General features: G+C 33.2%; 5 protein-coding genes across 6 annotated transcripts in view; 3 read left to right on the top strand and 2 right to left on the bottom strand.

Annotated features, from left to right (window-relative positions):
* Nucleotides 1-324: 324 nt before the first annotated feature.
* On the bottom strand, nt 325-12,225 carry LOC110993088 (N-alpha-acetyltransferase 40). Its single transcript, XM_022259182.2, has 5 exons — nt 12,085-12,225; nt 11,706-11,962; nt 11,138-11,293; nt 5,724-5,882; nt 325-503 (listed from the first exon to the last, which is right to left on the bottom strand). The coding sequence occupies exons 1-5, from the start codon at nt 12,088-12,090 to the stop codon at nt 383-385; spliced, it is 699 nt and encodes a 232-aa protein (XP_022114874.2). The 5' UTR covers nt 12,091-12,225; the 3' UTR covers nt 325-382.
* On the top strand, nt 6,290-11,042 carry LOC110993087 (UDP-glucosyltransferase 2). The gene is made up of 6 exons (XM_022259181.2): nt 6,290-6,542; nt 8,262-8,729; nt 9,033-9,203; nt 9,492-9,723; nt 9,925-10,144; nt 10,497-11,042. The coding sequence occupies exons 1-6, from the start codon at nt 6,369-6,371 to the stop codon at nt 10,846-10,848; spliced, it is 1,617 nt and encodes a 538-aa protein (XP_022114873.2). The 5' UTR covers nt 6,290-6,368; the 3' UTR covers nt 10,849-11,042.
* Nucleotides 12,226-12,314: 89 nt separating the features above from the next.
* LOC110993075 (1,5-anhydro-D-fructose reductase) lies at nt 12,315-14,856 on the top strand. 2 transcript variants are annotated; one of them, XM_022259165.2, is made up of 6 exons: nt 12,315-12,737; nt 12,805-12,972; nt 13,057-13,260; nt 13,460-13,710; nt 14,136-14,286; nt 14,516-14,856. In XM_022259165.2, the coding sequence occupies exons 1-6, from the start codon at nt 12,549-12,551 to the stop codon at nt 14,675-14,677; spliced, it is 1,125 nt and encodes a 374-aa protein (XP_022114857.1). In that variant the 5' UTR covers nt 12,315-12,548; the 3' UTR covers nt 14,678-14,856. The 2 variants fall into 2 exon arrangements, with proteins under 2 accessions (XP_022114857.1, XP_045486180.1); XM_045630224.1 differs by lacking the exons at nt 12,315-12,737; nt 12,805-12,972; nt 13,460-13,710 and having other exon boundaries at nt 13,081-13,260.
* Nucleotides 14,857-15,005: 149 nt separating this feature from the next.
* LOC110993081 (DNA replication licensing factor Mcm5) lies at nt 15,006-22,608 on the bottom strand. Its single transcript, XM_022259172.2, has 13 exons — nt 22,301-22,608; nt 22,078-22,225; nt 21,745-21,852; nt 21,407-21,579; nt 21,108-21,186; nt 20,665-20,823; nt 20,197-20,434; nt 19,762-19,955; nt 19,059-19,199; nt 18,312-18,488; nt 17,479-17,723; nt 16,815-16,957; nt 15,006-15,381 (listed from the first exon to the last, which is right to left on the bottom strand). Exons 1-13 carry the CDS (start codon nt 22,453-22,455, stop codon nt 15,152-15,154), a joined length of 2,190 nt encoding a protein of 729 aa, XP_022114864.1. The 5' UTR covers nt 22,456-22,608; the 3' UTR covers nt 15,006-15,151.
* Nucleotides 22,609-23,703: 1,095 nt separating this feature from the next.
* Nucleotides 23,704-23,958, top strand: part of LOC110993086 (dynein beta chain, ciliary) — a 54,389-nt gene continuing 54,134 nt past the window's right edge. The window contains exon 1 of the mRNA XM_045630944.1: nt 23,704-23,712. Within this exon, the coding sequence (XP_045486900.1) occupies nt 23,704-23,712 (9 nt within the window). The remainder of the gene's footprint in view (nt 23,713-23,958) is intronic.

Genomic DNA, 23,958 nt, shown 5'->3' with positions numbered 1-23,958 from the left:
GGTCAGGTACGTGAAACGTGATTTAAATAACCTCTATTTAACTTACTCTCTTATGGTTTAAATTTAAGGTGTATGGTTTAACCTTTCTACAAGTTTTTCTATTGCCTTTAAAGAAATATCAATTATTTTAATATGAAAAGATCAGTATCTGCCTAATGACTTCAGCTGACACTAAGCCTAACGTAGTAGGAGCCATCCCTACTATTTTATTACCTAAAACAGCTATTATTAAAAAAATAGTATTAACGTATTTAAGAATCATGGAATTACGTGCCAAATTACGGAGTTTGGAAGTTGGTAAGGGCAGATAAAAAATATCAAACAGAAAGTAAACATATTTATTAAAAAAATCAGTTCCTAATTAAAACCTATTTCTATGTCGCTACGCTTCATCCAGTTCAGTGTGTTTATCTAGATCTATGTCGGCCAAACACGTGGATTTGCTTAAAATTTCATAGTGGCTAGCTTCTTCCTTTGGAGGGCTCGTTTCATCCAAACTATACCTGTAAATAATGAAATAAGTTTAGCAAACTAATTATCCTTTTTAAAGCGTTAAGATAGAAGGCGAAAGCCTAGCACGATTGTCGACATGAATATTTTTAAAAGATTCTGCTAACGAGAAAATTTTACCATAAAAAATACCAAATCCAATATTTTATTATATATGCTAATGAACTTAAATGACTATTATTTAACGATTGCTTCATGAGGGTAGAAAAAAACAATTTTTTAATGTTTAAAAACATATTACACACATGTACAAAATTCTATAGATAACTAGACAAAATTACATGGAAATAAAAAAATGTGTACACACGTAAGAAGTGGAACTTTTTTATGAACTTAGTTTTGGAAATATGGAACTACTAAATGCAATTTTATAGAAATTGGTTAAATTAGATAAACTTTAACAAAAGGCTTTTATTATCATAGACATGAATACAAATAATACAATTATTTTTACCTTATTACTACTAAGATTATTACAGAATTTCATTAATTGTAATAGAATTCTACCATTGTTCTATTATATGGACAAGAAAAAGATGGCGCGTAACGGAAAAATGTGACCGTAATTTTTTTCCTAACGCCGATAGTGTCACTTCAAAAATATTATTAACCTCATTTATTTTCAAAATTCATATACCGTTAGGATAAAATTAGTTATAATTTAAACAAGTACGAAATAACATTATCGTACAACTGGAGTACGTGTTTACAAATCTAATATCAAACTATTAAATCATCTATTCGATAATGTCACACAAGAAGACCGGCGAACCGCAGTCGACGCGTGCTACATATTACGTTTCGCGGAAGCCCGTTTATCAACACGTCTAGTGCACATGCACACTGCATAGGTTATCAAAAGTTTTTAACATTTTAACTTTAAACAATTTTTTCGAGTCAATTGACCGGCTATCGTGCGTTCATCCATCACTCTCCATTGTCTCTGTATAAACAATTAATTCCGCGTGATTAATAATTAATTGGCAAAAGCACGTCAAAAACCTTTACATCTACATAGCGATAGTTCTTATAATTCATAAAATTATATTTAATGATAGTAATTATATATTTAGAGAATGGTGCCACTAATCTGATATTGCCCATACAGGCATAGACGATGATTTTTTTACCTTTCAAACACATAGATGGCGAAGTTTCTTGCTACCATTAGGTATATCATAGAAATCAAAAAGATTTTACATTTTCTGATGTTTTACAGATAGAAGTCTGTAACAAATATTGCCGACGCCAGGCAAGCTTCCATATTCTAGAGTAAAAGGCTTGTTCGCCGCCCTCCAACCACCTCTGAACCCTCAACTAACACTTTGCATAAGGGGCCGAACCAATATTACGTAAGCAGATTTACTGCAATTTAAACCCTCCCCCCCCCTTTCATCTTGTTAACAAAAGTAAGGAAAGCTTCCCCTATACACTGATATGTAATGTTGTGCTCAAAAATTATTTTATAATATCTACTAAATTTCTTAAGCCATAAACTCGTCTGAACAAAGCGAATGTTTATCTCAAAAATTAATTTATTTCTAGAAATTACTATCGTAGTCTGGACTGAGTGACAGACTTCAGACTTTCTTAAGTCATTATCAAAGTGTTGTTTGTTTTCTTAAAAAAATAAGGTCATGATTCAGGCCAACAGCCCTATCTTACAACAAAACGGTTCTAAAGTAAAAACTTTTTTGCGCCTCACACAAAATTTGTGTTTTATTTCCGGTTCCATTATATTTTTCCAATAGAAATGAATAGAAAAATACCAGACTTCAAAAAATAAGTATTAATCAAGTTTATGTTATTAACACTTATCGGTAGGCAGTTATTGGGTCAACCGAGCGAGTCCGGTTCATGTCAGTAATCAATCATCGATGTCTTGATATCTGATCTAGCTCAGTTAGCTAATTAATAGTGTCGACCAGCTGTCTGTTCTAGAATTTTATTATATTGAACTTCTGTAACGTTTACATTTAAAAAATATTCTTTATTAAAGACAGTTTTAGATCGAGTACTTAATTTTTTACAATTCGTCCAGAATTATCCGAAGTTAGATGCTTGTCGATTAAAATTAATTAATATTTTCAGAATGTAAAACAAAAGACGAAACGATCGTTTGATTGTGATTAGACCAGCGATGCTGTTGGCATTCAAGTAGAGTAGTACAATTTAATTAATTAACTTAATCTATATATATAAAAGAAAGTCGTGTTAGTTACACCACTTATAACTCAAGAACGAAAGAACAGATTTGAGTGAAAATTGGTATGGAGGTAGCTTAGAGCCAGGAGACGGACATAGGATACTTTTTATCCCGTTCGACAGCGTTCCCGTGGGACTTGACATGAAACGTCAGTCACTATAAAAAGTGGTATAACAAATAAGAATCAGACTTGGAATAATAAAACGCAAATGATAGCTATGTAATTGACGTATAATGACAGCTATGTAATGACGTATATATGACAATTTGATATTTGTAAGAAATCAATATTCAAAATATTTCTATTAAATAAATACGTTTAATTATTTTTACAATTTACAATTTAATTATAATGATAGTGCTATTGCCCATTCGTATAAACAGTGAAGAGAACTATAAAACTCGGTATTGTCGTATGTATACAGTTCATCCAAAGAATGATGAATGTTTCTATTTGTTGTTGTTATCGAATGACGCATTTAATCGAGTATTGGAACGGGAACGTGAATATGATCACCAGGAATTAGATTTAGTAGTTCAAACGAATGTACCCCTGTTGAAATACCAACAAAAGGAAGTTTATGATACTTTAATGAAGGCAAACGATGATGAAAATGGTGGTTTATATTTCCTAGATGCCCTTGGTGGAACTGGCAAGACATTCCTCATGTCATTAGTTTTAGCAACTGTTCGGGCGAGATCCAACATAGCGGTTGCAGTTGCTTCTTCTGAAATAGCAGCCACATTGTTAGAAGGATGCCGTACGGCTCATTCAGAATTAAAATTACCGTTAAATCTTCAAACTATTGGAGAACCAACGTGTAATATTGCAAAACACTCAGCAATGGCCAAAGTTTTAGCGGCATCGAAAATCATCATCTGGGACGAATGCACAATGGCGCATAAACGTGCATTGGAAGCACTTAACCGAACATTAAAAGATTTACGCAATGAATCGAGATGTTTTGGAGGAGCAATGATTTTACTGTCTGGCGATTTCCGCCAAATACTGCCAGTAATTCCAAGATCTACGGCTGTCGACGAAAAACGCTTGCCTCAAATCGTCAAATCTATGGCGCTATGTGACGAAACTGCAGCTGACAACAAACATGAGAGTTACATTGCTTACTGATAAAAAAGAAGAAAAAGAATAAAGATGTAGATGACCTGAACTACATAATGGTATGCGTTTGGTGGTTAGAAAATTGAAGAACAATGTAATTTACGCTACGATAATGATAGGAAAATTCAAAGGTGAGGAAGTTCTTATTCCGAGGATCCCGATGATCCCAACCGATATGCCGTTTGAATTTAAAAGACTTCAATTTCCGATACGTCTTGCATTTGCCATGACCATCAACAAATCACAAGGCCAATCCTTAAAAGTTTGTGGTTTAAATCTAGAACATTCATGTTTTTCCCATGGTCAATTATACGTGGCATGTTCACGGGTCGGAAGACCATCAGCGTTGTTTGTTTTTGCGCCTGATAATAAAACAAAAAATGAAAAAATGTGTATCACAAGGTACTTAAGTGAAGAGCAACCTATGTACTAAAATACAGAAATAATAATGAATGATTAATGTAGGTATTTAATTTTTTTGTATTTTTTCCAATAAAAAAACCCAAACTGCTTATTTATTGCCATTAAGGCGGAACAAAGTTCGCCGGGTCAACTAGTACATAATAAAAAAAGATGTTATGTAAATGAAGAAAATGCATTAGCCTCCATAGTAGGATACCGTGACGGGCTAGTCACTTCCATTTGACACGTTATCGGTACGTGACATAATAAATTCTACATAACACTTATTACAGTAAGGGTCTGTTTCACAATGTATGGATAAAGTGCCAAATAGCGCTATCTGACAGTCGTGAAACGCAAAAATACTTAGAACTTATCCGGATCTTGTGAAACAGACCCTAAGAATATTTTCCGTTAGTACAGGACAGGTTGAAAGATGGCGTTTAAGATTTTTAGCAGATGGATAAAGTTTTCAATCGTTATTGTTATAGATAATGTGAGTTAAACTCTGAAGAATAATAAATAACGAACAGCGATTTAATGTTTGTGTATTCAACTATTCAAGAACCTTACAAAATCAAATTAGTTTTACATACAAAAACTTACTAAAATATTGGTGTATGTTCTTAATTGTAACTCTTGAAAGGGCATTGCGGACATTTACCACATTTTACTGTAGGTATGATCGCACACAATCAAACGCTTGACGCACACATGCAAACGTAAAACTGATATACAAAAACGTTAATATGTAAACAAACTCAAAGTTACTGCACTCCCCTAATCGTAGAGAACATTGAAAGGTGAAAACTGAGTAGCAACTGTCGTTGGCAACAGGCATAATTGTTGATTGTATCACGCTTCGCACGGATGGATTTTTATAATTACAAATAAATATTTCCTCAGGTACACATGAACATTTTAGAAATGAATGCAGTAGTTTTTTGAGTATATTCGTTAAAAAATATCTGTTTACAATAATTTGTCCTCATCAAAATCATCAGCAAAACAGCGTATTAGGTGCGAGAAAGGCACCCAACAATGCTTTCTCTAAAACCGATCAGCTCTCTACCGAATATATCCAGCTCTGGATAAGCTGTGTTCAATCTATTAAATTCGCGAAAAATTCGCAATTGTCAGTTTCAAATTTCAATTCAATTGTCTTAAATTTCGTAAAGATTGCTGTTAAGTTTTGGTACGGGTTGAATGTATTTTAAAAAGTCCGTAATAGAAAAGTTACTTTTACGTCCGAAAACCTACAGAATTTTATTTTACTGAAAAATTATCTTTGATTTTAGTTATATTTTGTAATACTCGCAAAGATAAAATACACAAACTAACCGAACCCAACCTACATCCTTGAACTACTCCCTTTAAAACCTACATATGAGATGAAACCGCAATGACTTTTACAACTCGACGTTTCAAGTTATAAAAAAAATATATATAAAGGAGTACTGTAATGCAACCCTTATAACTTACCCGCACGCTCTAAAGAAAGCCGCCGCGGATGGATTATGTGTAAGCGCAGTCAGTCTAACAAAGCGCATGCGCGTAGCAGCCGCTAACTTTTCAAGCACTCGAAGCATCCTCTGGCCTAGACCGCGCCGTCGACCGTCCGCTTCCACTTGTACCTCGTAACTGAAACACAGCATAATTAATTTAATGTGCAATATACTAAACTTTCTCTTAGGAAATTGTTATTCATACAGTAGCCGTGATAAAGCGATAGCTAGATATTTTATAAATAGAACGTATGTATGCAACTGGCAACATTATCCATGGCTGACACTCCATAAGTTATTTAATATTGCCATATAAGTAAAAAATAATCAATTAACACGAATACCGATCTATGAGTTTGTTAGTAATGAAGTAATTTAAATTATTGTTATGTTTTAATAACCACACAGTTGTGAAGAGGCCAACCGAAATACTACTTAAATATATACGTGAAAAAAAAAATCGGTTATAAGGTTTCAACGATATATGAGATTTTCCGTAAAAGCATATAACAATCGCCATACAATGTTAATCGGAGCATCGTATGCACTTGTCGACGTCATTGGGCCAGTGGCTGCGAGCTTTGGCTAGGTCTCGCCGCAATCAGTGTCGAGCAACAGCGAGATGCAGGCGCGGCTACTCTTGCTGGTGGTGTGGTGCGTCAGTGCTGCCCATACGGCGCGCATACTAGCCGTCTTACCCACTAACACGAAGAGCCACTATGCCATGTACGGGAGGATAATAGACGCACTCGTCTCCAGACAACATCATTTGACAGTCATCTCACACTTTCCCAGGGTATGTTATTTGGTTATTGAACTTGCAAATACAATCCGTTGTGATACGATTTGAAGGTCATGCATTTTTGAAAGACTAATAATCCGGTATAGAGTTTGATAGAAAATATTTAAAACAATGTATATTGTAATGGTTACATTATATTTTTCTATTGCATAATCCATATATAAGTATTTTTTTTTATAAAAAAAATACTAGATTTTGAAATATATTTTATTCAGCCTATTAATATATAATTGAAATATACAAATTGTATTTATTACATACGTTGACCGATAGAATAGTAATTGCATTTATATTATGTAAATAAATACTTTTAAACTTAGTAATAAATATCTAGTGAAAATTAAAAAAATAAATACCTCTTATTTTGCTTGGTACAAACTATTCTAAGCAAAAAGTCAAGACATCACCAAGAGGTCAGATATTTCGTTGAAATATTTTTCGCGATAAATACTTTGTTAAAGAGAAGAGCCACTAGTTCTAAATACGCTAGAATAATGATAGAAAAGTGGACGAGAATTATATACTTAATTAAATAATCCGTCCATTTTCAGGCATTACTCAAAATTTTATAGTTTTGACAATTGACTCGCTATTTATAAAATTGAGCTATATCGAAAAAAAGAAAACTATGTTAACAATAATATTCTTGAAACGCTTTCCTCTTATCTAACACGTGCCAAACAAGTGATTATTGGAAATAGGGCTAAGTACGCGCAGCTTCATTGAGCTTTTCATTTGTTAATTTGAAGAGTCATTTAGATACAACAGCTGTTATTAGTACTTTTTTAATTTCTTTGAAACTATACGATTCAGATTCTTTTTATTAAATTGTATAATTTAGTAAAATTTGTTCCCTTTAACGATTCTCATGGAAATACAAGTTATTACTTAGAACAGAACAGACATCACAGGAAGAAAGATTTGTTGCGCTGTGATTTTTTATCAATAACAGTACATCTATATAGAAAAAGTTCCACTCCATACGGTATTAAAACTTATACGCTATATATTATAATATTTCTTTATCTTGTTCCAAATAATTTATGTAATAAAATGACTTATTGAGGGGCAGTTAAGCGTAGACAGACTATTAAATTTTTTATCTGCATTTGTTGGGACCTAACTGAGTACATACTTACATATTAATATAAATAATTATCTTACTGTAGTTATTAGTTAACATGAAGGTGAGGTTTTATCAATTTTATTATTAAAAAGAATCACGTGAATCATGCAATGTTCGGATGTGAAATTTAATTCACTCGTGCAAACTATGGGGTCGATTAAATATATCTAATATGTAATAGTTTATACAAAGCAATTTTCATCTAATGAACCGCTCGTTGACAATGTATTGTGACCTTTAATGTCTGCAGTAGCCCACTACTCTTATCGCTGGCACGCGACTGTCTTTGCATGGGTACCTATTTCAATAAGTGTAGATATCTAATATGCACACAATAAAACTTTTGTTCTTTTCTACTCAAATAAAACTCGCAAATTTTGCATGGACGTGATGCATTTTTTTGCGCATTCTACCAAATATGCGCTGATATTAACTATACATATAGATACAAAGCCGACAGTTAGAAGTTTGATTTCATTCTGATCCTTTGAAACTATTTTTTATATACAACTAATATTTCATGTTAATTGGCTTAATGAAACATAAACTCGAGTGTAATTAATTAATTGACATCTCATGATTTACAGAAAGACCCACCAGTGAATTTAGAAGAAATAAGCTTAGCAGGAACCATACCGGAAATCACGAATAATTTGACGAGACAACAAAGTACTTTTAAACCAGACTTTGTAAGAAATTTAGAGCAAATCATAAAGGAATGCCTTCAAGCCTGTGAAGTTGTATCTCGAATGCCTTCAGTCAGGGCATTACTGAACTCTACAGCCCACTTTGATTTAATTATAGTTGAAGTATTTGGGTCTGAATGTTTTCTACCGTTGGGAAGAAGGTTCAATGCACCAGTAGTTGGTCTACTGTCTAGCGTAGTTTTGCCATGGGTCAATGGCCAAATAGCTAACCCAGAAGCACCATCGTACATTCCATCTTACGTGACCAGTTATGGACAAAGAATGAACTTGTGGGATCGGTTCCTAAACACTTTTGCAATCATTTGGGCTAAGGCCATTTATCGATACAAGTCACAGATGCCTTCGCAGGTGCGTAATTTATGAATAATTAAGTAGGTTAAAATATAATACATCCCTTTAAGCTGTAATTGACCCTGGCTCAGCATTATTCACATTATTATACCCACAGTGCACACACATTACATATTTGAAACGAGCCGAATAAGATTTTTTTTTCTTTTTAGTGTTTTTCATATCTCATTTTAATTTTTTCTTTGATTATAGTTATTTTGTGTGGTAATGTGAGTATTTTGTTTGTAATAAGTGTTATGTCTGTCTGTCACTAATATATTTCATTCTGAAACATATTTCCTATGATTATTTGCTTTGTAGGTGATAGCTGATATGTTGTTTGGACCAGGTGACAACTTGGAGCTATTGGCACAAAACTACAGTTTAATTCTTGCAAACAGCCACTTCAGTATTAACGAAATTCGACCCCTGGTGCCCGCATTAGTAGAAGTTGGAGGGGTTCATCTAAATGACGCACTTAAAATGCCAAAGGTGACTTTTAATCAATGCACCATTCTTCGTTAATGATTAAATGTTATTAATTTTATAATGAGATGCACTGCTTATCAACTAACCACAGTACGATTTCATTGTATTTATGACAATAAAATTAACCTAAATAACACAATCTTAAGTTCCATCTACCCTTTCAAAACACCGACACAGGACCTAAGACCTTAAACTGATAGCCTCAAAGACACGCAGAATTATTTTGTGTTTCTGAATAGAGACAATAAATTGCACATACTTATAGTATATCATTTAATTGTTTTGCTGCAGGATCTAAAACGGATTTTAGATAATGCCAACGAAGGAGTCGTTTATTGGAGCTTTGGGTCTATGTCGAGAATAGAGACCATACCACAAGAGAAACTCGTACAAATTTTCGCTGCTATGTCTGAATTGCCACAACTATTTTTGGTAAAAATGAATCGGGCAATGCTATCCAATAATATAACAGTGCCCGAGAATGTATATGCTATGGACTGGATACCACAATATAAAACTTTGTGTATGTATATTTTTATAGGGCATCTGACCCCATTAAGTATTATCTTAGCACTGCGATGTTTTATTATGGAAATCACTTGTTTTTCTGTAATAAAAATATCAAGTCTGATGCTCCTTGAATGTTTTTTTATTAATTAGTACAATCATTAACATGTTGTTTAAGCATTTTACAAAACATACATTTAACAAACATTTCATGCAGGTCACCCGAATGTTAAGATCTTTATATCCCATGGTGGATTGTTGGGGACTCAGGAGGCAGTGGCTTGCGGAGTGCCAATGCTCGTTGTACCTTTGTATGCAGACCAAGCATTAAACGCCCGCGCAATGAACGATCGCGGTCTCTCCCTTACGTTAAACCTACCAGATATTACGAAGGATTCCATTAAGGATGCCCTACACAATTTACTATCAAATTACCGGTAAGTCGACAAAATTCTTCAATATTTATTTAAAAGAGCCAATTTCTGTTTCGAAGACCAGATATTATATAGTTTTGTTTAGGGCAGAATACACATTTAATAGATGGATACGTGCAAGATTGATAAATACCTTTACGCACGTCTTTTTTTTATTTAAATGCTACTCTGTCATCTGAATTGTAATTGTGCTTTTTAATACTCATATAAATGCGTAGCAACTTTGTTATCTAGTCTATTACATTATTTAATCAACTAGACTTTTCGAGTACAATACAGTATTATTAAATAAATAAATTTATGTACATTTTTTTAACCTGGATAAATCAGAGTAAATTTTTATTGACTTTTTCAGTTACAAAGAAAATGCGCTACGACTGAAAGATATATTTCTAGATCGACCAATGCCCCCTTTAGAGACAAGTGTGTACTGGATTGAGTATATTCTGAGGCATAAAGGGGGGGCTCACCTTCGATCACCAGCCCTTGAATTATCTTTAACACAATACCTTCTATTAGATGTAGTTACTATTAGCATAGCTTTAACAGCAATGACAATTTATATTTTATATAAACTTTTTCGCTACCTTTGCACAAGGTGTATTCGGTGGTGGCCAAAGCAGGTCATAGCCCAAAAAAGACTTTTAAGAAAAAGTATGACAGTATTCCACTGTTTTCTTTGGGTTTATAAAATAAAAACTAATTAAGATTAATGTAAGTGTTAATATTTTTGTGAGTATTTATTTGTACATTGTAGTTATAACAAAGACTTAATACATTAATTTTATTCAATTGAATAATACAAATGTTATTATACAATTTGATGTTATATGTTAATAGGGAACTTAGGAATTACTTAAGCCTTCAAGAAAGTGTAAATAAATCTATATTTTAAAACATATATCTAGTTTTCTATGTAATTCATTCTATTGACCAAAATAATTATGTTTATAGTCAAGTAACCATTTAAAGAATGGATAATGATTTGTTACTTACCAGTATAACACTGGGTCTCCAAAGTCCAAATCAAATCTAAAATGTGAGAAGGCTAAGAAGCTATCTTTATCTTTTGCAATAAGATACCAAGCAGCATCTTCTGTCATTTCTTCAACTTTTCGATCTCTGTTCCAGCCCCAGGCACATGTTTCATATCTACAATAAACATGGAAACAGGGATCATTTTAGAGTATAAAGGTAAACATGATGTTATATTATCTAAGTGTCTAATAATTCTGGTGATATAACATAATAATAAACTACTATTTAATTGCAAAGAAAGTGAAAAACAAATGTTGAAATCTGAAATGTATGGTGAAATCCTATACATTTGATTGATTACAACACACACAACCAATATCACAAACTAGTGATTGATTAATAATTATAATAATTTATTGCAAGAATATGGTACAAAAATGTGTAAGGTGGTAGGTACAATCATTAGTTTTCATATTCTTCCACACAATGGTGCACAAATTTGTCCCAAAAGGAATTTTACATTTTTGGTCAATTCTTATATTGTATACAATTTACATCATACATATAAGTAGATACCAAAACTTACAGATTTTTCATATTCCTTTCAGTTAGATCTATTGCCCATTGTAAAACATTTTTGTTAAGTTCAGTAACCCTCTGGATGTACATATCCACTTCAAGGTTATTACTCTGATATACCAATAGTTCCTTACATAAGGTAGCCAGATCTTCTAGTTTGTTTGCCTTAGTAACATGTGCCATGCCGTCAGCTATACGACGCTGCTCCAATTTGCGCGCCTGTCGCTTTTCTTTGTTTTTGTTAACAGCCGTTGCCGTTTTTTTCTGAAAACCGTATGAAGGCAAAGTAAATAACGCTTTTAAAAACATATTAAAAGACTTTTTCATTCACAATTTGGCTAGAAGTAAATAAAGCAAATTTGTATGACAAGCATAAGAGTACTTACACCCATTTTATTTTCTGTTAAGTTATCACAATTTAATATTTAACCGCCCCAAAAAGTATTCAAACCTAACTTTCAATTAAAGCGCTTCTCGAATTGTAATTTATTCATCAAAATACAAAATTATAAACATAAAACTAAAAAACAATTTGTTTGCTGTTTGACATATTTTATTTGACACATAGTAACAATTAACATAATATTGTTGCTTATTTCACATATCACATTTGACAATGACATCAACCTTACTGCTGATTTGACGAATATAACCCGGGTAATTTAAATCAAGTTAAATGTACATCTGAAAATCAATATTTTTGCAACGCACATCTAGTGTCTAAATCTAGATTTTTGTTCAACATAGAGAATCAAATTGATTTTTAATTTTCTTATAAGTAAATGAAGAACGACGGTGTCTTTTTCAAATTAGATAAAGCCAAGTATTTTTTGGAAATCTGCCAATTTTGATGTTCGTCAGATTATTCTTAAACAGAGGTTTGTTCTGTGTAGCAGTGAAGGAATTTGGTAAATCAAAATCATCAATAGTTCAATCTAAAACTACGCGTGAATATCGGAAATTTTTTGGAAGTATGAAATACGCAAAATTATCGCAGACAGAAGATTTGATGCCCACTTTAGGTTTAGGTACTTGGCAGGTAAGTACAATAGATTTAAAAACCTCAAAATTGTTATCTCTTTGTAAAAAATTTAAAGATTTTTTAGGCTTCACCAGATGTGATAGAATCTATAGTATATAAAGCGTTAGATTTGGGTTACCGGCACATTGATACGGCATTCAATTATAATAATGAAGAGGCCATTGGAATCGCAATACAAAAATGGATTAATGACGGGAAGGGATCAAGAAAAGATTTATTCATTACAACAAAGGTAATATTTTCCTTTTAAAACAGCCAAAGCATTTTTAAATAAATTTTCCATAATCTACTAATGTGAATAACTTGATGTCTTTAGTTACCCCACGTTGGAAATAGAGCGTCGGACGTAAAAAAGTTCTTAGAGCTACAGCTTCAGCGATTGCAGTTAGATTATGTGGACTTGTATTTGATACATGTACCGTTCGCATTCCATTGCGACCCAAAGACCCTCACGCCAATAGTAAAGAGCTCCGGAGAGTATGAACTGGATGATGAGACTGACCATGTTAAGACTTGGAAGGTAAGAAAAGTATTTTCTTTCTATATCTTTTGTCTTTCATACGAATGAGTAATGAAAGGCTTCTGTAGTCTGTCGTAGACATAACATTGAGCTATACATCGTAAAAGCGTAACATTTTGGCTTTAGAATAATACGCCTGTTTATCAGACAGTAGACACAAAATATTTTGGTGGTTGTAAATGCAACAACAACCTTACAGGCAATGGAAGATTGTCAAAAAGACGGTTTGATTCGGAACTTGGGCTTATCTAATTTTAATGAGAATCAAATAGCAAATATAATTAAGAGCGCTACACTCAAGCCGCAAGTTCTTCAAGTGGAATTGCATGCATACTTTCAACAAATACCATTGAGGCAGTTTTGTGAGGAACACGATATAGTAGTGACTGCTTATGCACCATTAGGTAGTCCAGGCGCCAAGAACCATTTCGTCAATAAATACAATTACAGGTGAGATTTAAGAATCATCCCTTACGACATTAATACAAGTTTGTAACTGCTTTTGCTAGTTTGGAAATTTAAATATTTTCGTGTATTTATTTCATCAAATTAATAATAATAATATAATGAAATTTCATCACCCTTTTTTACGATAAAAGGTAATCTATGCCTGTATAGTTTTGATAATTTCGCATATTATTAGCAGGCATGTCTACATCCATATCTATCGATTTTTTTGAGAGATATGGCCAAACAGTATTTTTTTTGAGTAGGTATATCTATCTTTATTATGCACTAATCGTAACAAAAACGTATTGGTTTTCCAAAGTTTCGAATATAATATTAATACAAGCTTCTACTTTAGGGATTACGTTAACATGAAACGTACAAAATGTATAACATAATTCACGTAAAAAGTTTTTCCCCTACTTCAGCCCAGATAAATTTCCGGATCTACTCGGACTACCAGATGTAAAGAAAATAGCCGAAAAGTACAAAAAGACACCCGCCCAAGTTTTACTTCGCTTTCTAGTTCAGCAAAAAGTTATCGTTATACCTAAAAGTACTAGCGAAACAAGAATTAAGGTATTTAATATTTCATTATACAAAATAATTGAGTCTTTATCTGACATGGATATTGATTTATAAAAGGATAATCCTTCTAATTATAATAAGTATTACAATACAATTTAAAATGTAGACTTTAATTAGCTAATGGTAGACCTCTTAAAAATCGAAAATTTCATACAATAATTAAGAAGTAGACTTGTTTATCTGATATTAATCATTGTCATATAAATTGTGATATTCACAGGAAAATTCAAACATATACGACTTCGAGTTGTCTTTGGAGGAAATAAAGTCTTTGAAGAACCTGGATAGAGGTGAAGATGGACGCATCTTCAATTTCTTATTTTGGAAGGGAGTTGAAAATCATCCGGAGTACCCTTTTAAATTGCCAGAAATGTCTTCTTAGAGAGAGTATGCTTTGTATTATACAAAGCTATTGCTTCTTCATTCCCCTGGTAAATAGTTCTTTAGAAATATGTTAATTTATCTGTGTACCACTATTTAACCGTCATGGATGTTATGTGATAGTGTGGAACACAAATTGCTTCAGAGAAGTTTCAGTTAATAAATATATATTTTAGAAAAGATTTTTTTGTATTTCCTTGTATATTCCCTTCCTTTCATAATTCTTTATTGTTCACTTATTTGTTATATTGTTTACAATAAATGTGACTTAAAACATGTCACAATAAATTTCCAGTCATATATAGGTAATGCAATAAATGGAGGCATAACACATTCTAGAGTTTATTAAAAAATCTTTTATTTATGTCTTACAGAAAAAAAACAATTGAATTTTCAACAAGTACATAAAAAAATGGTCGACACAGTTTTAGAAGATTATTTTAGTCAGGTATGGAACGATGTAGAGGTTAAAATATTATGACAATCGATACAGCATTTTCCTTTGCAAGCGATGCTGTAATTCTCCACGCCTGATCATTGTATGAACCACTTTGAGTATGGCCCGTTCTGGGTATTTTTGTTTAAGGAAATCTTGAATAATAGTTTGCTCGGATACTTGAGAACCGACTGCGAAGCGACGTTTCAATTGTTTCTCAATTCGGGTCAACATCTCCTGATCTTCTTCGGATGTGAAGCCTTCCGCTCCTGCAGATGTTTTAAAATATTTTTTTAAATGGGTGTTAGAAAATTATTCTATTATTATAGTATCATTACAACTTTTAAGATCTGGGTTTTATTTGTGTATCTGTTTTGTGATTAATTTTAAATAGGCAAGTTGGTGCTTGCCACACGACTTTTAGGGTCTAAGGTATGCATAGTTTCTTCGGATGCTTTGCTCCACTGTATGAGCGAAAGATGCGTCCAAAAAATGAATAGTACAGAACTCTAGGATGAGAGTTCAGCTGAACTAAAGCGACAATTCAAATCAAATCAATTACATATCACACACACACACATCAAATTAGTTACATAAATTACAAAAATCCGCCACATATGAATAGGCATGCAAATGTCATCTTATATTTTATTTATTTACATAAATACATTTATTATCCTCATTTATGAATATCATTTATGAATAATAATTATGAATAACAAGACTAGTTATTAAATCTTACATTTAGAAAAATGATAGCGCAGAGTTAGACACCAATATTTGTAATAATTCTTATTTAAAAAATACAACGATTAAGGGCCCCCGCGCACTCGGCAGCCTGGCTGCGGCAACCAGTCAAACATATGACGTTGTATGGGAGCCCACGCACTAGGCAGCCACGAAATCTCGGCTGCGGCAGCCAATGAAACGCGCCTATATGCACGGCAGCCAGAACGTGTGTAGGCGAATGTATGTGGCTGCGGTCAGTCTCCGCGCACTAGTTGTAGCAGCCAGACGTATTTTGCGTTCCGAACTTTAATAAGATGACTTTCGATACAGAGAAATTTATTCGGGAAAGTTAAAAAACCGGTCTGGGAATGCGCGAATATCTTTGAAATAGGTTTGGAATAAGCCTTTTGAGTGTCTATCTAGAAAAAGAGGATGAATCTTTTCTTTATTTTGCGTTTTTTACGAGATAGGTAAGCAATAATTATAAGTTCTTCCACGTCCATATGGCTCGACGGAGGAATTTAGACTAGTCGTTGATTGGCTGTTATAACTGGCTGCGCAAATATTCAGCCAGGCTGCCTAGTGCACGGGGGCCCTTAATCGTGAGGCTTCTTTTTCTTGTATTTAATAACATCTGAAGTAATGTTCTTGTTCACAACTAATGAAATAGAATATTATAGATACTATGAACTAGTTTTTTTAATTTTTAATGAATGTTTGACCAAGTGTGCACACTCTAAAATAATATAAGTACAACATAAGTTTTCTAGTCAATGTGTGTATTGATGGTAGTGGTACTAATTTGTATAATGATAAGTTTTAAGGACACAGTAAAAAATTATCTAAACATATAATAGAAAACTGAAATTCAAAATGCAATTAATTTTAAGAATCTTTTTCCCCTTAACAATCAAATTACCCCCTGTGGGGCGTGGGCCACACGTTTGGAAATACTGATCTAGATAATAATTACCAGCTAAGCTGCCGGTCATCGCTGCGTCAAGGGTGGAAACTTGGAAGAGTCTGAGAGCCTCCGTCACATGAGATTCCGTTGCGAAAGGCTGCAGTTGCATCTTCGCTAATGACTCCGATATCCGCACTATGGCTTCGAGTTGCCTGAAAAATTTTTACATACAGTTGAATGTTTTAAAGTTTACATCATACATAGTACTATATCTAGTGATTATTCAGAAAATTGTACATATAAAATGTATGTCAATTAAACATAAGTGTTTAACAAATATATAAATTAAAAAACAGAATTACCAGATTTTTTTTGGTAAAGCAAAAAAAAAAAATCATCAGCAAAACAGCAAATCAGGTTCGAGAAAGACACCCGACAAAGCTTTCTCTAAAACCGATCAGCCCGATGATTATACTTATTTAGCAATATATGTAAAAAGGTAACACATATTAACGAAAATAATAATTTCAAAATATATAAATCGTCAGAGAAATGTGTTATGGGCTGTGCTTCAGACCAAAACCAATAGAAGTTAGTGAAGTTTACCAAAGACAATGTATCGCTTAGGCATAGAACTACCGACCTGAATCTAATACAATGAATAAACGCCTTTCAAAATTGTAAATTATTAACTTGCTTTTAAGTAAAGTAAGAGAAAAAGATATATACATACCGAACAGTAATGGGTATAGTGAGTCGTTTGTCCATCTGTCGTTCCTGTAGTGAGGCACCCGAACGCATCAAGACATATCTGGCCGCCAGCCTTTGGGCAGCACTCTCGGATAAGCGTGGGCCACATCTGGCCCTGCAGTAGGCGGAGTACCGCCGCAGTACGGCCAAGGGGAGTTCGCCCTCGGCGCTTTGCCTCTCCGCTGCGTTACCGCCCATGTGCACTGATATTATGTGCTTCGCTAGTGTCTGGAATTGTATTTCGGTATCACCATTTCTTTTAATGATTTTAATTATCACCGTAAATATATAACCGAATTAGAATTAACTACCATACATAACTATAAAATGTAATTAGGTTAGATATTATTATATAAAGTGCGTGCTTAAGTACACATGTCAGAAGTGAAACTTCTTTGTAAATTAATTATTACTAAAGTAAAAGCCAAATACATGGTTATGTACCGGTATATGATCACTCCCTGTATTTGAATAGTCACACTGTTTACACACTGTATTCATGCTAATGATAATATAAATACATATATCTTATAAGACTTGTGTCTGGGGTCTAGGCATAGATGAATTTTGTCAAAACTTATTTGTCATGAATAAGATTGAGTTTACAAGAAAAAAACTACTAGTTACTACTATTATAGTATTTATTTATTTAGTATTTTACTACTATACTATAAATATAGTAGTAAAATACTTTATTATTGTATTACATATTTATCAAACTCTTAAACACATTTTAGTTACTTTGATATCTTTCATAGAAATAGGCACTTTGACCATCGCTTCTGAACAAGACTAATATATTTATATGATACTTACAATGTCCCTATTCTGATCGTGTTCGTCCTTGACGATGAAAATCATATCGAAACGAGATAAAATAGTGGGCATAAAGTCTATATTGTCGTCCGCCTTCGTGTCGTCCCATCTCCCGAACACGGAGTTAGCGGCCGCTAGTACTGAGCAACGCGAGTTTAGAGTTGTTGTTATGCCCGCCTGAAATATAATTATTTAGTTAATAACAGAAATATTAATTACAGTAGCACTCTATATAACGACACTAACGGACATGTGCAAATGTTAAATATAAAGAAGAATCTGTATTAGAAAAAGAAAAGCTTTTTCAGAATAGTATTATATAGCCTAAAATCTTTTGCTGCACCAGAAATTATGTTCTATTTTCTTTCCGTATTTAATTCTATTAATCATCTTGCGATATTTAGGCGTAATAAAGCACATTCTTCTTTTCATCTCATTATTTTTTATTATTATTACTGTTATGTTGTATGTGTTTTGTTAGTAATAAATGTTATGTCTATGTCTTATTACAAATGTTGAATTTACACCTTTTAACTGAAAAATGTTACCAGCTCTACCAAACACAATGAACAATTTTTTTTATTACAATTAAAAATATATATATATATATATTTATTTACTTAAACACATGTACATAGTTTGTAACAGTAATGTCGGTCTGAATAAAGATACAACAGCGCAATTCAAACATATGCATGAATTAAGACTCCTTTGATCTTTAAAACGCTAAATACTTGAAAAACTGACCTTCGCGATGGAAATGGTCTGCTGCTCCATAGCCTCGTGGATGGCGACTCGGTCGTCTTCCCTCATCTTGTCGAACTCGTCAATACAGACCACGCCCCCATCTGCCAGAACCATCGCACCGCCTTCCATCACGAAATTGCGCTGTAAGTAAAAGGAAGAGTCAGTATGGTGGTAGTGTTTGTGCACCGGTTTTTTAAAACTGAAAACGGTTGGCTAGCGTTTCAAAAAATCATGGGACGCTCGCACGGATCCGAGTGGGCGGCATAAAGCATATTGGGTGCCGAATACTGAGATCCGAGAGGTAGGGATGGCAATGTTTTAAAAAAATTAACGGGACACTTGCACGGATCCGAGTGGGCGGCACAGTTACTTTGACCTCGCTCCACTCGGATCCGAGAAAAGACAACTTAATCTGTTAAGACAAAAGGTCCCTTAAATAGGGACCGAATTAGCCGACTTGGTATTACATAGATCTAACTAAGAGTTGCGATACTTGACTTTTTATATCACATTGGAGAGTTGTAATGTACTACATGGTGTACTATATAAGGCTATTTAACAGTGTACATAGAAGTTTGAAAAAACCAGCTAAATAGTCATCTGCTATCGGAGCTAACAACCAGGTTTTTAATCAAAACTAAAAAAAAATTTTTTAAATAATTTCTCATTCTCATTCACTTTGTTTGGTATTAATTATACTCACACTCGCCGGATCGCGTATGACAGAGGCTGTAAGACCGGCAGCACTAGATCCTTTCCCTGAAGTATATACTCCAATTGGAGCCACTTTCTCCACGAACTTCAGCAGTTGGGACTTGGCAGTACCGGGGTCACCCAATAATAGTATGTTTATATCTCCACGACGGGTGAGGCCATCTGGTAACCTTTTGCGGGAACCTGGAAAAAAATTATAAGCCATTAGTGGTTTTTTTTATGTATGAGAATTAAGGTTACCATTAATAATACCAGAGAAGCACAAAAAAAATTGCTTAAGATGGGATTGTAGAAAATGGACTATATCTATCTAATCTTCTATATCCATAATACCACCAGTGATTGTTATTGTGTAGAGTATTTTTTATAAATATATAATCACTAGTATAGTATATATATTAAATATATAATAATATAAACTTACCTCCAAACAGCAAACAAGCAATAGCTTTCTTCATATCAACAACTCCAAAAACACTTGGTGCAATTGAAGCAGCTATCCTATCATAAATGTCCGGAGCAGCAGCCAGTCTTCGGAACTGTTCTTCTTCCTCAGGAGTGAAAGGCCTGAGGCCTCCAGTGACCCCTTCTTCAGCTGACAGACCAACTGCACGAAGGTATGATGAACGAACTCCAACAGAGCCTTTTTCTCTGTCACCTCTCTATAATAGTTATATGAAGTTTTGTAATTTATCAATAGTAGATGAGGCAGAAAACTATACTTAATATATTTTAATTTCATTCTTTGAAATAATGATGTGTGATGATGAAGAACCACACTCTTGGAAAAATATATATTAGAGACTTCCAAACAAAAATTTTTAACACCAGTAATTGAATTTTGGGTCTTAGGGATATTTATTATGTGATTGAGTTTGCTTATTAACATTACCCCTATTTTGGAGATCTTCTTGATAGAGTAAATACCAAGTACAGTAACTCGTGCCCCTGGGGCTACTCGTTCACAGAGCATCCTATCACAGTACACAGTCAGGTGTCTGGGCATCTCTCCTTGTGGAATGTTCTCTGGGGCTTCTTGTAGTTTTAGAACCTGCAGTATCAAACATTACATACAAGTTGAATAATACATAATATAAGAAATTTTCTGATGAAGTTTTATATGTATAAGATATTGTAAAAAAATACAAAAATTACAAGCATACTAAAATATATATATTTAATGATAGGTATATATTTCTATAGAAATTAAATATTATTCACTCTGTTGAAATACATATACATAGTTTGTTTATATCTCCACGACTATAATAGTTGTACTATATTTTTTTAATTATATAGTAATAGTTGTAAAGATAGAATATTAAAAAAACTTACCTGATAGTCAATGCATTTACATTTGTCTGGCACTATGAAATATGGATCTAGAGGACATTTTGGTCGTCCAGCTTGCTCTCTGAAAACATAAATAACACTTACTCACTTCAAGGAAAAAATATTATCAACACTACAGTCACAAAAATGGGTGCCAACCAGGGAGTACAAGTCTCCACACAGATATAGCATCATATGTGGTAACATGCATATCTCATTTTAATAGAAAATATATATGTAATTGTTATATAAAAATGTGTTTATTTATTAAATATTAATTATAGAATAATAAAATAACTTACGTATTACATTTTCTAGGCATAACATATCCTTCAAGTCCAGGTTTTACAGCCAAGTTGGGTATCATGTTACGACATGATCTGCATTGTATAGATATTTTTGTAGCTTTTGCTTTGATTGCAGATGCTGATATAACTATACCAGGTATTTTTACCAATCTGGATACTGTTTCTGACTGTAAATAATTATTATATGTGAATAAAAATCACACAGTATGTATCCAATATTTAATTGGAATTATTTGTATATTTAAAAGAATGATATAAAATTTTACACAAAGAACAAAATATTATTTTCAGAATAATTTCAGTATTATCATGGTTGAAGTAAATTAATTTACCTTCAGTTCTCTTAAGTTAGATGCGTGCGCATCTGATGAGAGCAGCACCTGAATATCTTCAACTTTTTCTTCTCCTTCTGGTCTAGGTGCAGTTAGTTCATCAGCTAACTAATAACATAAAGATAAATTAATTACTAGAACATTTACTTTACGTTTAAGAACAGGTTTAACTAACAAACAGATCTATTGAATTGGGCTACATCTCCCAAAATCTCAAATGCATGCTTTTGATTTAGTCTGCAAAGCCCTTATTTAATTTTCAATTCGATTGTAGCCTACAATAACTAAACAAATCTTTGTAATTGCTTGTAAGATATAAAAATTATAAAGTACCTCCTTTGCTGCCTCTTCAAGTATAGGTATGTGTTCAGTTGGTTTTTTGTACAGTTTTTCAGCAAGCACTTCATCAAAGCTAGACAAGTCTTCAATATTAAGTTCTACCCAATATTGACGAAGGTTATAGTTTCTTTTTAAGGCATCCCTAAAACGAAAATGATAAATGTTAAGTTAGTAAAGGGACATCTCACAATTATACCTAGGTACGGTCATTACCTACCTGTATTTATAATTAAAGTTTCCTGTGTGAAATTGTCTCATAAACTCTTTGAACTTCTTTTTAACTGCTTGAAGGTTAATTTGATCTTGTGATTCTCCTTCTTCTACTCCAAAATTATCAGAGAAAAATACCCCAGGATCGTCAAAGCCTTCCATGATTTACAATGTACTTAAAAATACAAAGAAGCTCCTTAGCTTCCGTTTTATTTGTTTTACAAAGTTACAAACAATAATACAATCTACAAACTGCAGTTAGACGTTAGTTTACGCGGGTAAATATATCTATTTGACATTTTACAATCTGTTACAACTTATGACACTTACTATGGAGTCATTACTGACATATTTAAGTTTGAACTAAATTATATTTTTTTTTTAGATATATCTTGAATATATGCTAATATAATAGATATTAAACGATTTAAATTTCTGATTTTTTAAAATTGTATTGAAATAAAAACGAAATAATTATTATGTAAACGCATCGGTTTCATCATCATTCAATTAGTGCAGACTAAGAGCGTTTTCACATTACCCGATCCGATATCGGTGTCGGACGCCGATCCGATATCGGGGTAAGTAAAATGTATGAAATATGTACCTGTCTTTCATATTGTCCAGCCCGATATCGGATATCGGAGCCGACACCGATATGCTGGCGGCACTATCGGACACCTGTGAGCCGTCGGGCGATAATGTTTGTATGTGTGCTATACGTGTATCTAAATTGTCTCTGTGTGCGTAGACCCCGATACGTGGCGGCCATTGTTTACAGTTTGGTAGTCATCATGGCGTCGTCTTCATTTAAATACGATATAATACATAATATAAATACGATATAATGAGATGAATTAGCAAATAATTGAATGTGGATTCACTCATACGAAAGTAATTACGAAAACTTGCTAGGTGCTTTTTGTAGCTTGCTAAAAAGAGTATAAAAAGCTCTCTCTGAATATCTAGCTTCCACGATGGGATGTATCCAATACTGTCTGTGAACAGATCTTTTTTTGCGTCTCAAATATAATAGATACAGCAAATAAAGTTTTCTATTATAGTCTGCCATGATGACCTGCGCGCACTAAGCTTATAGAGCAAATGGCCGTATCGGAACGATTTTGTCGAAAATATGTGAAAATAGCATATGGTGTCGGCTAATCGGATATCGGTTATTGGGTCCTACACCGATATCGGATCGGATAATGTGAAAACTCTCTAACAGAAAATCGATTTTTTGAATTTCGAAAAGCGGTTGCTATAACAACCATTATTCATTTATTATTTATGTTAATGCGACAAAATAAAACAAATATATTTTAATCTAGTTATCGAAAATGAATTTAGACCAATAAGAAGCAATAGGATTTATTATGATTAATTAGCAAAGGACATAAATACAACAAAATGGGCGATGTAAGTGAAAACATATGTTCAATTCATAATGGGGATAGTCCGTATGGTTAAAATGATTCGTACAATGCTAAGTTCATCGTTAATAGTTGAAATTCTAAGTCTAGGAAACTTAGGACTTAGCTAAAGTTCACAGCTGTCCACTGCATCGTATGGACGAATATTTAGTAGTTTATACCTATTAAAGATCAAAATCTTCGCGGGTATTTACATAATAATTTTAATAAACGCCTCAACAAAAATAATTCC

The sequence above is a fragment of the Pieris rapae genome, chromosome 1 (genome assembly GCF_905147795.1).
Source record: "Pieris rapae chromosome 1, ilPieRapa1.1, whole genome shotgun sequence".
NCBI classification, from domain to species: Eukaryota; Metazoa; Arthropoda; class Insecta; order Lepidoptera; family Pieridae; genus Pieris; species Pieris rapae.
This window is presented reverse-complemented; position numbering and strand designations above follow the sequence as displayed.